At 38.0% G+C, this 12,494-nt stretch overlaps 1 protein-coding gene across 2 annotated transcripts in view; it reads left to right on the top strand.

Moving 5' to 3' along the window:
- TDRD9 (tudor domain containing 9) overlaps positions 1-12,494 on the top strand; it is an 80,054-nt gene that overhangs the window by 45,832 nt on the left and 21,728 nt on the right. For both annotated transcript variants that reach the window (XM_074149010.1, XM_074149009.1), the window contains 10 exons: positions 1,609-1,663; positions 1,820-1,904; positions 2,449-2,506; positions 3,125-3,229; positions 4,980-5,077; positions 5,463-5,594; positions 6,305-6,467; positions 6,551-6,614; positions 7,314-7,377; positions 11,942-11,986. In XM_074149010.1, the coding sequence (XP_074005111.1) occupies positions 1,609-1,663; positions 1,820-1,904; positions 2,449-2,506; positions 3,125-3,229; positions 4,980-5,077; positions 5,463-5,594; positions 6,305-6,467; positions 6,551-6,614; positions 7,314-7,377; positions 11,942-11,986 (869 nt within the window). The remainder of the gene's footprint in view (positions 1-1,608; positions 1,664-1,819; positions 1,905-2,448; positions 2,507-3,124; positions 3,230-4,979; positions 5,078-5,462; positions 5,595-6,304; positions 6,468-6,550; positions 6,615-7,313; positions 7,378-11,941; positions 11,987-12,494) is intronic.

Raw genomic sequence — 12,494 nt, 5'->3', positions numbered from 1 at the left:
TTACTCAGATACGTAAGTAGGAAGCAGTAGACAGCGAGACAGTTGAGCGATAGCCAGCGGGATCAAGGGGTCTGGCAGGCCCTGTCCAAACAGACCATAGCATGGTGTTCTCTTTTCTCTATATCTTTAATTACATGCTCTAGTTCATAAACAGACACATTTTTTCTATAGTATAATGATAATAATCTTAAAAAGCGGTAACGTTTTTCTGTCTCCCAGTTTGCATGTTTTTCTCTACGGTGCTGAAGTTGTTTTGCATAGAGCTTTGTGAATTGCTTCGTTATTGTGCTAGTGGTGCGTTTGTTGTTTGGCCAGTTATTTTGCATTTTCAAGTACTCTTACTTCATTTGAGCTGTGGTGTAAACTGGGCTTCCAGGCTGTCTTTTTTAGTGACATTGTTTTCCTTTGTCCTTAGTCTCACACAAAGGACATACCTGAAAGTTTTAAATGCCCCTTCCCATTTATTTTTTCTTCCCTAACTCACCTGTTCTTCCCCCAACCCTGACATCTTTTTTCTCCCTTATCTATAGTTGCTTCCCCTTTTTTTTTCCAGTTTCAGCCTGGCTCCAGTAGTTGACCAATCTCCATGTTCTCCTGCAGTTTCTTTTCCCAGCCAGCCTTGTGTTATCAACATGTTGGTTTCTTGTTGAATATGTTTCTCCTTTTCTTGCCCCAGTTTCTAACTTTCTGGCTTTTTTTCCTTGTTTACTCAGTCACAATTTCCCACCCATCACATATCCTTCTTTCCTCTCATTTCTGATTTAAGTTATTCTTCTCTCTTATCTTTCCTGTAAATATCTTTCTTCCTCCACTTGCATTTGTCTTCCTTCCTCCTCACTTCTGAAGTCAAGTAACAGTCATCTGAAGAGTGTGAGAACTTTCACATCCTGGGGCTCAAACTGCATTTGGCCTCGCTGAAAATTGTAACAATCCTTTATTGCAGTTAGAGAACAATTTAATCTTTAATATCTAACTGGGAAAGCCCAGTGTTGGACAGATTTTTGAAAATGAGGCTTTTGGAATTGAAATCTCAGTAAGAAGCAAACAAGGCTTCTCAGAAAGGTTTATGCCTGTGGAGATATTCAGAAAGACACCGAAAATCCTTTGGTCATAAGATTTCTTCTGGCAGACATGAAATCCATGCCCCAGAGAATGGGCACTGGAACTGCCAAAGGGAAGATAACTAAGGCAGAAATAGATAATTTTTTTTTTTTTGTCCTTGGCCTTGCTCTTGGAAACAGCTTGTTTTGGCTGAAATACCCAAATTTATCCTAAACCAGACATTCAGCATGTGGTAAATGTTGTCGGCTATAAGGAACTGAAACAAGGGCTAGTAATTGGACACTGGCAGATGGCCTATATATCTGATACTGCTATTTTACTTTAGTATGTGTAAAATTAGGGAAAATGACTCTTGAAAAATTGACTCACAGTGTTTCAGTGACTAATTATTAGATTTACTGTTTAACTCTTCTGCTGTTTTATTACATGATGAAAAAGAGGTAATAATGAAAGTCAATTAAGAATTTAAGTAGACATGAGAACTAGTTTTAGAATTGTTAGTAGTTACTAAAAAGAAAACAAACTCTTGATTACTTTTTCCCCTAGGTTTGAGTGAAATAGAATACCTGCACTCATGTCTCTCAAATATGTTTAACAAAAGGTAAGTTAGAGACCACATTTGTTTCAGTTCAATTAAACTTGAACACGAGTCCTTCAGCTGTATGAGTTCTAAATATGTAATATGATTTAGCACAGAGGTGTAGTTAATTTTCGTATTCTTGTATCAGTAAATATGTCACTAATATATTTTCTTTAGGTGGCAAGTGTACCCACTTCACTCAAGTGTGACGTTAGAGGAACAAAGTAATGTATTTTTGACTACAGTTCCTGGCTACAGAAAAGTAAGTGTTGTTGAATCGTTGATTTGTGTGTGAAACCTTTTGCTAGAGTAATAATAGCAAATAGTCATGTATGTAAATTAATATAAGTTGTGCCAACTCAAACCATTGTGTGAGGGCAAAGCGGTTTTGTTTTTTCAAGATGTAAACTAATTGCCTTTCTTACCAAGCTGTTGCTTTACTTGGTGTTTAGACCTCAAGAGAAATGCAGTAACAGGAAGTTATCCTTAAACTCTTGTGTGATGCTGGTTTTCTCCTTCAGAATAGTTTGTGGGTGTCCTTTCTTCCACCTTGCATGACTGTAGTATATGCTGCTGGTGGCACTGCATAGCAAAGACCCCTGGTATGGGGGTCTATTGCCTGCCTACCCCACATATACAAGTTTTCTTGTGTTGTATTGCTTTTTCTTTAATATGCAGAGCAGAAATACTATGTTGCTATTACATCTATATTTCTTCATTGCAAGTTGGATTTTTCATGTAGAAAGATTAATGTGAGTAATTTTTTCTTTATGCATTCGTTACTCATTTTTTGCTTCAAAACTCAGGTGATTCTATCTACAAACATAGCTGAGAGCTCTGTAACAGTTCCTGATGTTAAGTATGGTAAGTCTTCTGAATCTCATAGTTGTGCATGTACTGTATTTATAATGTTTTCCTTACTTGGGCTAGCCCAAATCTCTGCAGCATGTCACCGTTTTACAAGGCACTGCTAGTGGAGTTTAATTTTGACAGTTGTTGAATTCTTTCTTTCCCAACAGAGAACAGTTTTAAATCTGAATATATGAACAAATAGAGCGACTGAGTGGGATGTTGGTTTTAATCTTTACTGGAGGAGGAAAAAATAATCTTAAATGCAGTAACAAGCAGAATCAGACCTCATGTCACAAGTACTTTAAGCTTTTTATTCCCATTCTGGCTGTATTTTGAAATAATTGCATCAGATTTTTAAGCAAATTCTAATATAGAATGTCTAAATGCAGAAATTATTGCCTTCTAATGCTTGTCATCCACACTAACTGTTTATTACGTTAATGTTAAAATCTGTTTACAGTGGTGTTAGTATCCAGAGTATCCTGGGTCTGGTTGTTTATAAATCAAGCGTTCTCTTTATTGATCTTTAGATAATGGAAACTTTTCTGATAACACAAAGCCTGTATTTTTGCCACTGCCATGAGGATAAATTGTTTTGTAATAATAATAAGGTTTTTTTCTCAATTGCAGTCATAGATTTCTGCTTAATTAGAAATTTGGTTTGTGATGAGGAAACTAATTACCGAAGTTTGAGACTTTGCTGGGCATCTAAAACAAACTGTAATCAGAGAAAAGGTAAGATGAAAATAGGTAATGGAAAGGAATTTTAGAAGCTAACCTTCATGGAGAATTCTACATTGCTTTTCATTTTATTAACAGTAAGAAGCACAGATTATTTCTGCCATTAATAGCTTGTAAAAAAATGCAATTCCTTACCATGTCAGGATATTAAAATGTGATTAAACAACTATCGCTGAATGTTTTGTTTAAGTATTTTTTTGAAGGAATATTTTATATTTTATTGAAAAATATTAAAATTCATGGACCTTAAAACTTAAGGTCTATGAGGATTCGTTATTATTTAATAGTAATTTTTTTTTATCAGGGACCATTTTTAAAAAGGGGAGATAGGTACTGTGAGGTTTTTATTAACTACTTGTGAGTTTCAGCAGTACAAGAAACTTTCATGTCTGTCGTCATTCTTAAATCAGTTGAAGTATCCACAGCAGTGTCTCTAGTGTAGACCAATGTTTGTACTGCAAGGTTCAATAAGATTTCGTATCAGCTCTTTTAGTAAGACAACACTCTTAAATATGAAAAAATTATCATTTTAGTCAAAAAGAGTATAAATAAACTAATAACAGTAACATCTTTAGATATAAAAATATCCTCATTTTAAATATTACGAGGACTTCACAATAACACCTTGTGGTGTGTTGACCCTGACTGGACACCAGGTGCCCACCGAGCCGCTCTATCACTCCCTCTCCTCAGCTGGACAGGGGGAGAAAAATTATAACAAAAAAACTCGTGGGTCAAGATAAACACAGGGAGATGACTCGCCAATTACTGGCACAGGCAAAACAGACTCAACTGGGGGAAATTAATTTAATTTATTACCAATCCAATCAGAGTAGGATAATGAGAAATAAAATCTTAAACACCTTTCCCCCATCCCTCCCTTCTTCCTGGGCCCAACTTCACTCCTGATTTCTTTGCCTCCTCCCCTGTAGCAGCACAGTCAGTGCAGGTTATGACAACCAGCCAATATACAACCAGTAGGAGCAGCATTTTGTGTAGCAGACTAGGACTTGTTATGCATAATGGCTTAAAAATACGGCCTTATTTGCCAGTAGAGTATCCCACTGGGTGGAGTAGCCTTTAGTTTGTTGAAGTGAATGGTGTTTGGGTTTGTGCAGGTAGACTTTCTGAATCAGTGTGGTTTTTTTATAAGTAGTAGATCATAAAGACGTTTTGCTGTTCATCATGGTATCTTAGTTGTTTACATGGAAGATTTTTGTTAGCTATAGAGTCAAATAGGCAATCCGAGTATACTCACTCTGTAAAAAACCACAAACGCAAAGTGTATTTACTCTGCATGTAGAATCTTCAGTTTGGGGGTATGCTAAAACTTGCATTGACGTATTTTTCTATATTAAATTTAGATTTGGTAGAACTTGCCTTCTCCTGGTTTTGAGGAAGTGTATTTTAGTGCAGGATTTGTCATGTCTTTCCAACTGAGATAGATGTGTGCTGATTTGAGGGCAGTTATGTCAAAGAGGTATTTGAGTGGAATACTTAAGTAATTCTTGTGTTACTTACTGCTGCTATGAAAGCAAAATGATTTCATCCCATCCTTATGTAGGAAAGGATAAAGGGGATGTCTCCACTGGGCTTGTCTGCTGCAAGAGAGCAAAATACTGGTCAGCCTCCAGTATCAGCAGTCACATGCTGCTCAGCTGTCCAGAGCGCTTGTACATGGATGGGGTTTGAACAGCTAGAAAGGGGAACTTTACAAATCAGTGATTTGTCCTTTTACGTGAAGGTCGTGCTGGACGTGTTTCCAAAGGCTATTGTTACAGGCTTGTACACAAGGAATTCTGGACAGACTTTATTCCGGAGAAGTCAGTACCTGAGATACTGGTAAGACTTTTGGGGAACATTTAATAATTTTTTTTAATGTGTGTGGTCATAGCAGAGACAGTAAAAACAAGTCTTACTTTACTTTTCCTGAGGATGGTGTACAATTTGAATAGATACTAGTAACGGTAAGACTGAATAGAATTCAAGTTGATAAATAATTGAAAAATACCCTTCCACAGTTGTCTTCATAGAAGGAGAGGCATTATAGCAGTAAAATGGATGTGGATTAGAAATAAGCAATCTATTCAAAAGAAAAATATCCTTAATTACACAAAATTAATTTTAGGTTTTACTAATTTGTAAACCTTAACTTATTTTTCATATGCAACACTTTGCCACGCTTCCCATGGCGGGGAAAGTAATAATAACATTGTTTTCCCTTCAGCGTTGTCCACTGGGAACTACAGTCTTAAAAATGAAAAAGCTTAATATGGGGCCACCAAAAGCCTTGCTGGCAACAGCTCTTTCTCCACCCAACATAGGTGACATTGAACGTGCCATAGTTCAGCTGAAAGAGGTAGGCATTCTTTTAAGGTTTGTAAAATTGAGGTAATAAAAATGTACTGGAGAATTGTTTTCCTTGGCATTTAAGGTAACAGTGGTTTTATTCGGAACCTGAAATAGGAATTGTGTCTAGAGGATCTTTTCTCACTTTTGACTGTTGTTTGCTTACTGTCCTCTTGAGCATAATTTCTGCAGTTATTTCATTAAAACAACATTATAATTTCATCAGGGAGTAATGATACTGTTGGTGAACTAGCATCTGTGATGAGAAAGAATAGAAAAAAAAGTGAGAGAACTTGAACTCTGTAAGTGAAATTGTTTATTAATAAGTAGCAAAATCACACGCTTACACCTTATGATGTCTAGGGGGTAGCCTAAAGATCCACTTCTGACCTGTACAAGGAACTTACTCATTTTGCTTTTCAATTATAAAGTTGAAATGGGGTAGGACATTCATTGCATTAAACTCTTTCTGTTCTAAAGTGCATTAGAAAGGATATTGGTATCACTTGTAGCTTGCTTTTTCTATACAATATATGTAATAGAAGCTTTGGTTTCAAAACACTAAGCTTTTAAAATTGATTTAAGAACTTCAACTTAATTACAGTTTTGATACTAATTGATGTTGCTTTGAGATTGCTTGCTTTTTGTCTTGTTTTCTTACAAACTGATCTTTATTTACTTTGTCAACTTTTACAAGTGAATAAATTTTAATTTTTCTAGCTGGGAGCACTTACAGCTAATGTCCAAACAGAAGAGAATCCACATGATGGTGAGCTGACTTTCTTAGGAAATGTATTGGCACAGTTGCCAGTGGATCTGCATCTTGGAAAATTGATAGTCCTCGGGCATGTCTTCGGGTGCTTAGAAGAATGTCTTATTATAGGTAACTGAAAAAAGAATATGTGAGAGCATTTCTCTAAAAACAAATGATTTGCAGGTTTTCATTTTGATTTGTTTTTGTTGTAGCTGCAGCACTCTCTTTGCGGAATTTATTTGCAGTGCCTTTCAAACAGCATGTCAGTGGATACAGGTATTACCCTAAGTGTTTTACAACTTCCTGACTACATTTGGGGTCAGAGGGCTAAGTTGACCACTAAATAGAATTTTTCATGTCATGAGTCTAATTTTCTGTCCAAGTACCAAGCAGTGCAAAAAAAGAAGGGTGTGAGCTGGTGAGGCACTGGAACAGGTTGCCCAGAGAAGCTGTGGCTGCCCTATCCCTGGAAGTCTTCAAGACCAGGCTGGATGGGGCTTTGGGCAACCTGTTCTAGTGGGAGGTGTCCCTGCCCGTGGCAGAGGGGTTGGGGCTCAGTGATCTTTAAGGTCCCTTCCAACACGAACCATTCTATGATTCTATGAAGCTTTTCCAGGGCAGCTTAGGTACTGAAATTTATTTCTATGTGAACTAATTATTATCGCAGAGGTAACATCCTTTTCTGGGTACAAGACCTGATTCTTCAGCTTAGCCTTTCTGATGTGAACATGTGGCAGTGTCTATCAAAATGTGTTTTTTTAAATAATAAGAAGAAATAACCCTTGCTATCCTGCCCACACAGTTTACCTTCAGCAAGGAGATGTGAATAAGAACAAATAATTGCAATAAACTTATTGCCCTTGTTCATTAAAGTTCTAGAACGTGTTAATAGTGTAGCATTCTGAGTTGTATAATGCATTCAGTGTTTGAAAAAAAAATAAATTGTTCATAATTCATTTTGTTTGTATTGCCCAGGAACAAACTGTTTTATGCTGGGAATAGTAAGAGTGACTGTATTGCAATTTTGAATGCATTTAAGGTAAGTCTTTTTTCCTGCTTATCTCCCAGTGAAATCTGATAGACTTAGATGGAGCTTCTGAACTTTGTAGGATTAGTTGTTAAAACCTTCACATTACTCCTGGTTACTTAGTGATACTTTTTGAAGGTTGTGTCCTACTGTATAACACCACTAGTTCTGATGAGTTAATTTTTACCACTGTGAAGGAGCCACACAAGTTTACATCAAAGAAAGGTGGCAAGAAGTGGGTAAAAATGGGTTGCAAGGCTCAGTTTCTGGGTATATTCCTATGGCTTTGGGAGGTATTTGTTCTACTAAGCAGATGGAAAACGGCATTCAGGGTGGAGGAAGAGAGCGAGAGCGTGGTGCTTATCTCAGTTTTCAGTTTGCCAGAAGTAGGAGCAGATTTTGAAAAAGGTGGGAACCAGAGGCTCAGGTTCTCTTGACCCCTGTGATCCTTTCAATAAAGGAGCTGTTTTACATGGGGAGGCAGATTCTTTCCAATCCACAAAAGTTTACCGGTGTCATTCCAGCTACTATCAAAATGTCTTGTTGCCTCTAACAGAAAAAATGGTGGCTAACTGGTAAGCAGAATGAAGTTTCTGGAATTAATAACTTGAGGTGCTGAAAAAGTTTCTAGTGTAGTATATCTGCTGTCTGTGTGCTACTGAGGATCCCGCTGCAGCTGTTACAAATCCTGTTATGAGACTGAAGTCTTCTGAACTGTAATACTTAGCCGGTGCTGTGCCTTCTCATGCTTCTCTTGAAGCTCGGCTTGGTTTGTTTTTCTGTGTCTTAATACTTTGCCTACATCTGTGCTGCTTCAGGACTTTTTTCCAAATTGTCTCTGAGTCTTTTTAGGAGGGAATGATAAAAGCCCTGTCATGGACAGCAAGAAACTTGTATTTGCTGCAGACTTAAGTCTTCCAAACTGCAGATACACACAACATACAGACTTCAATGGTTCAGGAAAGTCTTTGAATCATACTGACTTCTGCTTGCTAATAAACCAGAATATTTTTTAGGAAAATATCATTTTTGAGGGGCAAAATGTTTTTCATCCCTTGAAGGGATGAACATCTTGGATGTGTTTAAATGCTGTTGAGTTGAAATATGCTTAATTTTTAAAAATTAATAAATGCTTTATCATATTTATTTTGTCTAGCTTGTCTCCTGTAATTTGCACAATTAGCAGTAATCAGGAGAAAATTCCCATACGAAGGAGTATGCTCTAGGTTATCCAGAGTGTTCCTTGTTTGTTCTGCAATAAAGATCTCATCTTTCCCCAGGTGTAATAGGTGTGTGGATGATGTCCCATTTGAGCTCAATAAGAACAGATTTACACAGGGACATTTTGTGGTCGCAAATACTGACTGACACAAAAGCACACTGAACTGGTGTGGTGTGAACTTGCTTCTGGCTGCCAGCTAAGAGGTTACACTGCAAATGGTAGCAAGTTGCCTCTTTTATCTGTACTGTTTTGCTTTGGGTGAGCTCGTTATCTACGTAGGCGTGCAGTGTTTGCAAATGAATGTTAGTATCATTAAAGCAGGACTGAGGTGTTTTATCGTAGGCCATGAATGTTAATAACCTGATGACTCTCCATGTTTTCCAGAACGACTGTAGCTTTCCTGCTGCTGTGCTTTTGTGTAGGCAATCCACTGATGATCAGAGGAAATTGGAGTTTATCATAAATCCACTTTGGTCAGGGCTGAGAAACATACATCCTTTCTGCGGCGTTTATTTCTCTATTGTAATAACCAAAAATAAGTGCCAGAGACGCAGTGATATTGGTAGCTTCCTTTTAACTGAGGGCAGTTTTGGGTGGTAAATTCTAGCACAGAATGAGTTCGGTGTCCTTTCTCCAGACTTCATTGCTTTGACTTTGTACCATTTTATTCTGTCCAAATGTGAGTTTTCTGGTCGGTTGGCTGGTCGGTGGCGCAGCACCATGGACAGAGGCTGAGCCCTGCAGTGACCCGTGGCGCTGCTACAGCCTAGGAAAGACCTTCGGTGGAAGAACTTACTATTCAAAATACAACGTTTCTATGTTTCAAAATCCAACATTTTCTATTATGGACGGTCTGACATGTTCTGTAATTTTCTGGGGACTCCAAAATCTTCAGCTGCAGATTTAATTTATTCCATTTTGTCTATGTTGGCCTTTTCTTTTTTATTATTATTATTTTTTATTTTGGTGAAGGCTGACTTGTTTTTCAGTACTCTAGTGTCAGAATTTTATAAAGCACACATAGGCACGTATGCTACATGTACTCACTGATTCTAGGGCTCAAGCATCGTCTTTTCCAAATTCCCCTTATCCTGTTCTGTACTATGTTTCCCTTATGACCTATTATAGCAGCATTCTACAGACCTCATAGCAGCCTTCCAGTACCTAAAGGGGGCCTACAGGAGAGATGGGGAGGGACTCTTTATGAGGGAGTGGAGCGACAGGACAAGGGGTAATGATTTTAAACTGAAAGAGGGGAGATTTAGATGAGATAATTAGGAAGAAATTCTTTCCTGTGAGGGTGGTGAGACACTGGAACAGGTTTCCCAGAGAAGCTGTGGCTGCCCCATCCCTGGAGGGGTTCAAGGCCAGGCTGGATGGGGCTTTGAGCAACCTGGTCTAGTGGAGGTGTCCCTGCCCATGGCAGAAGGGTTGGAATTCAACAGTCTTTAAGGTCCCTTCCAACCCAAACCATTCTATGATTAGTCTGAAGGTGATATTTCTATAAACCAGTATGTTGTCCTTGAGAATAAACACAAACATTCAAACAGAGCTACCTGTGCAGTATCTCTATGTGTGAGTGGTGTGAAGGCTTTATGTTTGGAATGGCTGAATATCACAAAAGAATAGGGGGGAAAAAACTTGTTTTCAAACTCCTGGGTTCAAATTAGATTTCTTCCAGGGTAGGCTGAAACTCTGTGACTCATTAGCACATCTTTTGCTTATGCAAAGATTTTAGTAAATTAGAAAAAGTCAAAAGCTTTGGTAGTAGAAAGAGGAGAATCCAGGGAAGTAAAGGCTAATCAGCCTGGTTTAAGTGGTATGATTTAAAAATGAAAGAGTTTTTAAAAGAAAAAATGACATCAAATAAGCGGAGTTTGTTTTTCTGACATAAGGCTTGGGTATGTAAGTGGTGGATGTCAGAAGTATTATTTAAAATCAGTAGATCAGACAACCTCAATCAAGGTAGAGAAATGCAGTCTGGTTATTCAACTGTGCTAACAGTCAGCGTCCTCAGTAAGCTGGAAAATTTACTACGGGGTGGCTTGCTGTCAAACTAGAAGAAAAGGATTCTGCAGGCATTTGTCGTAGATTTGCTGCCTAATAATGAAATTATTTTCATTAATATCCTGGGTATGTTAGATTCTCTTCTAGCCCTGCTTTCTGGGAGGCACCCACATCAGAATTGTATCCGAATCAGTCGGTTCTTTACTGTTCTTACTGTTGTCCCAAAGCAAGGAGAAAGGAAATGCTCTGAAAGTAGCCTGCTTTATTACAGCATCAAATCAAAGCATACAAATTTTTTCTATTTATTCATGAATGTTTCCATGTGCTTTAACATTCAGTCCATCTCCTCTCAGAAAACTAGGTGAATAGCCTCTTGTGTGTTGCTGTGTTATCAGGTGGCTATTTTACCTCTCCCAACACAAGTCAAGCCTTACTCATTTTAAGCCTTGGAACATAACATGCTCGGTCTGCTTTTGGAATGTGCAAAGATCCAGAATCTCTAAGCTACGTCCAGGAATTCAGTGACCTAAATGCTATGTTTCCAATTTTGTTGCAGGAGCTGATGGCAAGTTTGAGGCAGTATATGTAATTACAGTTCATCCAATAGTGCTTAAACTCCTTTTCAGTCTGTAGATGCAGCATTGCATGCCGTAACTGACTTAAAGGTAGAATAGTGGTCTTCCTATAGGAGTTCGTGTTCTTCAGCATGTGGTGGTACAACATTTGTAACCCTGCCACACTTTCAGCCCTCCAGTAATGCATTCTTAGAATTATATTCTAAGCCACACCGCTTTGTGTGCTCACATACGAGCAAAGGAAAACCCAGAGTTCTTCCCCACCCACAACAAAATAGAGTAAGACTATTCATAAGAGTGAGAAGTATTTATATCTCCTTAGGAAGCAACCAGGCAAGCATCATATTAGACTAGAATAGTTGGATAATTAAGGTTGGAAGGGACCTCAGGAGGTCTGTAGTCCAGTCTCCTCCTCAGAGCAGGTTCGGCCATGAGGTCAGTCAAGGTTACTCAGGGTTTTATAGACAAGATCCTCAAAAACCTGATCTAAGTTGGCCCTGCTGTGTGGGATGTTGGAACAATTGATCTGAAGCAGTCCCCTCCAACCTAAATGACCGTGATTCAGATTTCCTTGTACTATCTTGTTCTTAAATATTTGTAGTCTGCGTTAGCCCAAGGGCATCGCTGGTTTTTAAATTGGTGTTAAAAAATTCTCTTCAATATAGGTATGGAAAAAAGTCATATTTTAAATGTTACATTAATATTTGTAGTAACTATTACTAAAGCACTACAATTTGTGCCTGAACACTTAACTACACCACTTCTTTCATAGGCATGGCAGGCCTGCAAAGAAAAAGGGGAGCTGAGACATCCTAAGGTTAGTTAAACATTTTCTTCTTTTCTATTTGAAGTTGGTGACTTCAGTGCTGGAGTATTTTATATTCTTAGTAAGGAACTTTTGCTAGCAGTCCTCCTTTATAATAGTTACGATTTTTTATAAATAAGTAGAAGCTTAAGCTTTGAGAGAACGTGAGTCTTTGAACCCAGTGCTGAGAATTTGAACGCAATCCCTTATGTAGTAGCTTTCACAGATGGAGCAACAGTGGCCAGAGGCTTTGAAATCCAAGCTGAAAAGGGAAATTCAGCTGTAGTTGAAAGAAATATTTTTAATATGCACGTTTCTCTTTTTTTTTAAAAGAAACATACAAATCTCTGTGGCCCCCCGCCCCCAAAACCCTGAAAGATGGAATATCTTTATGTGCATCAGTCACAAAAAATAGTAGTATGCACACAAGAACTGCCTCTAGTCTTTCTCATGTGTGTATAAGATAAAACCCTTTTTATTTCTCTGCTTCTTTCAGAGCATAATATGCTTTATGAACACC

Source organism: Numenius arquata, chromosome 6 (genome assembly GCF_964106895.1).
Source record: "Numenius arquata chromosome 6, bNumArq3.hap1.1, whole genome shotgun sequence".
In the NCBI taxonomy this organism is placed as follows: Eukaryota; Metazoa; Chordata; class Aves; order Charadriiformes; family Scolopacidae; genus Numenius; species Numenius arquata.
This window is presented reverse-complemented; position numbering and strand designations above follow the sequence as displayed.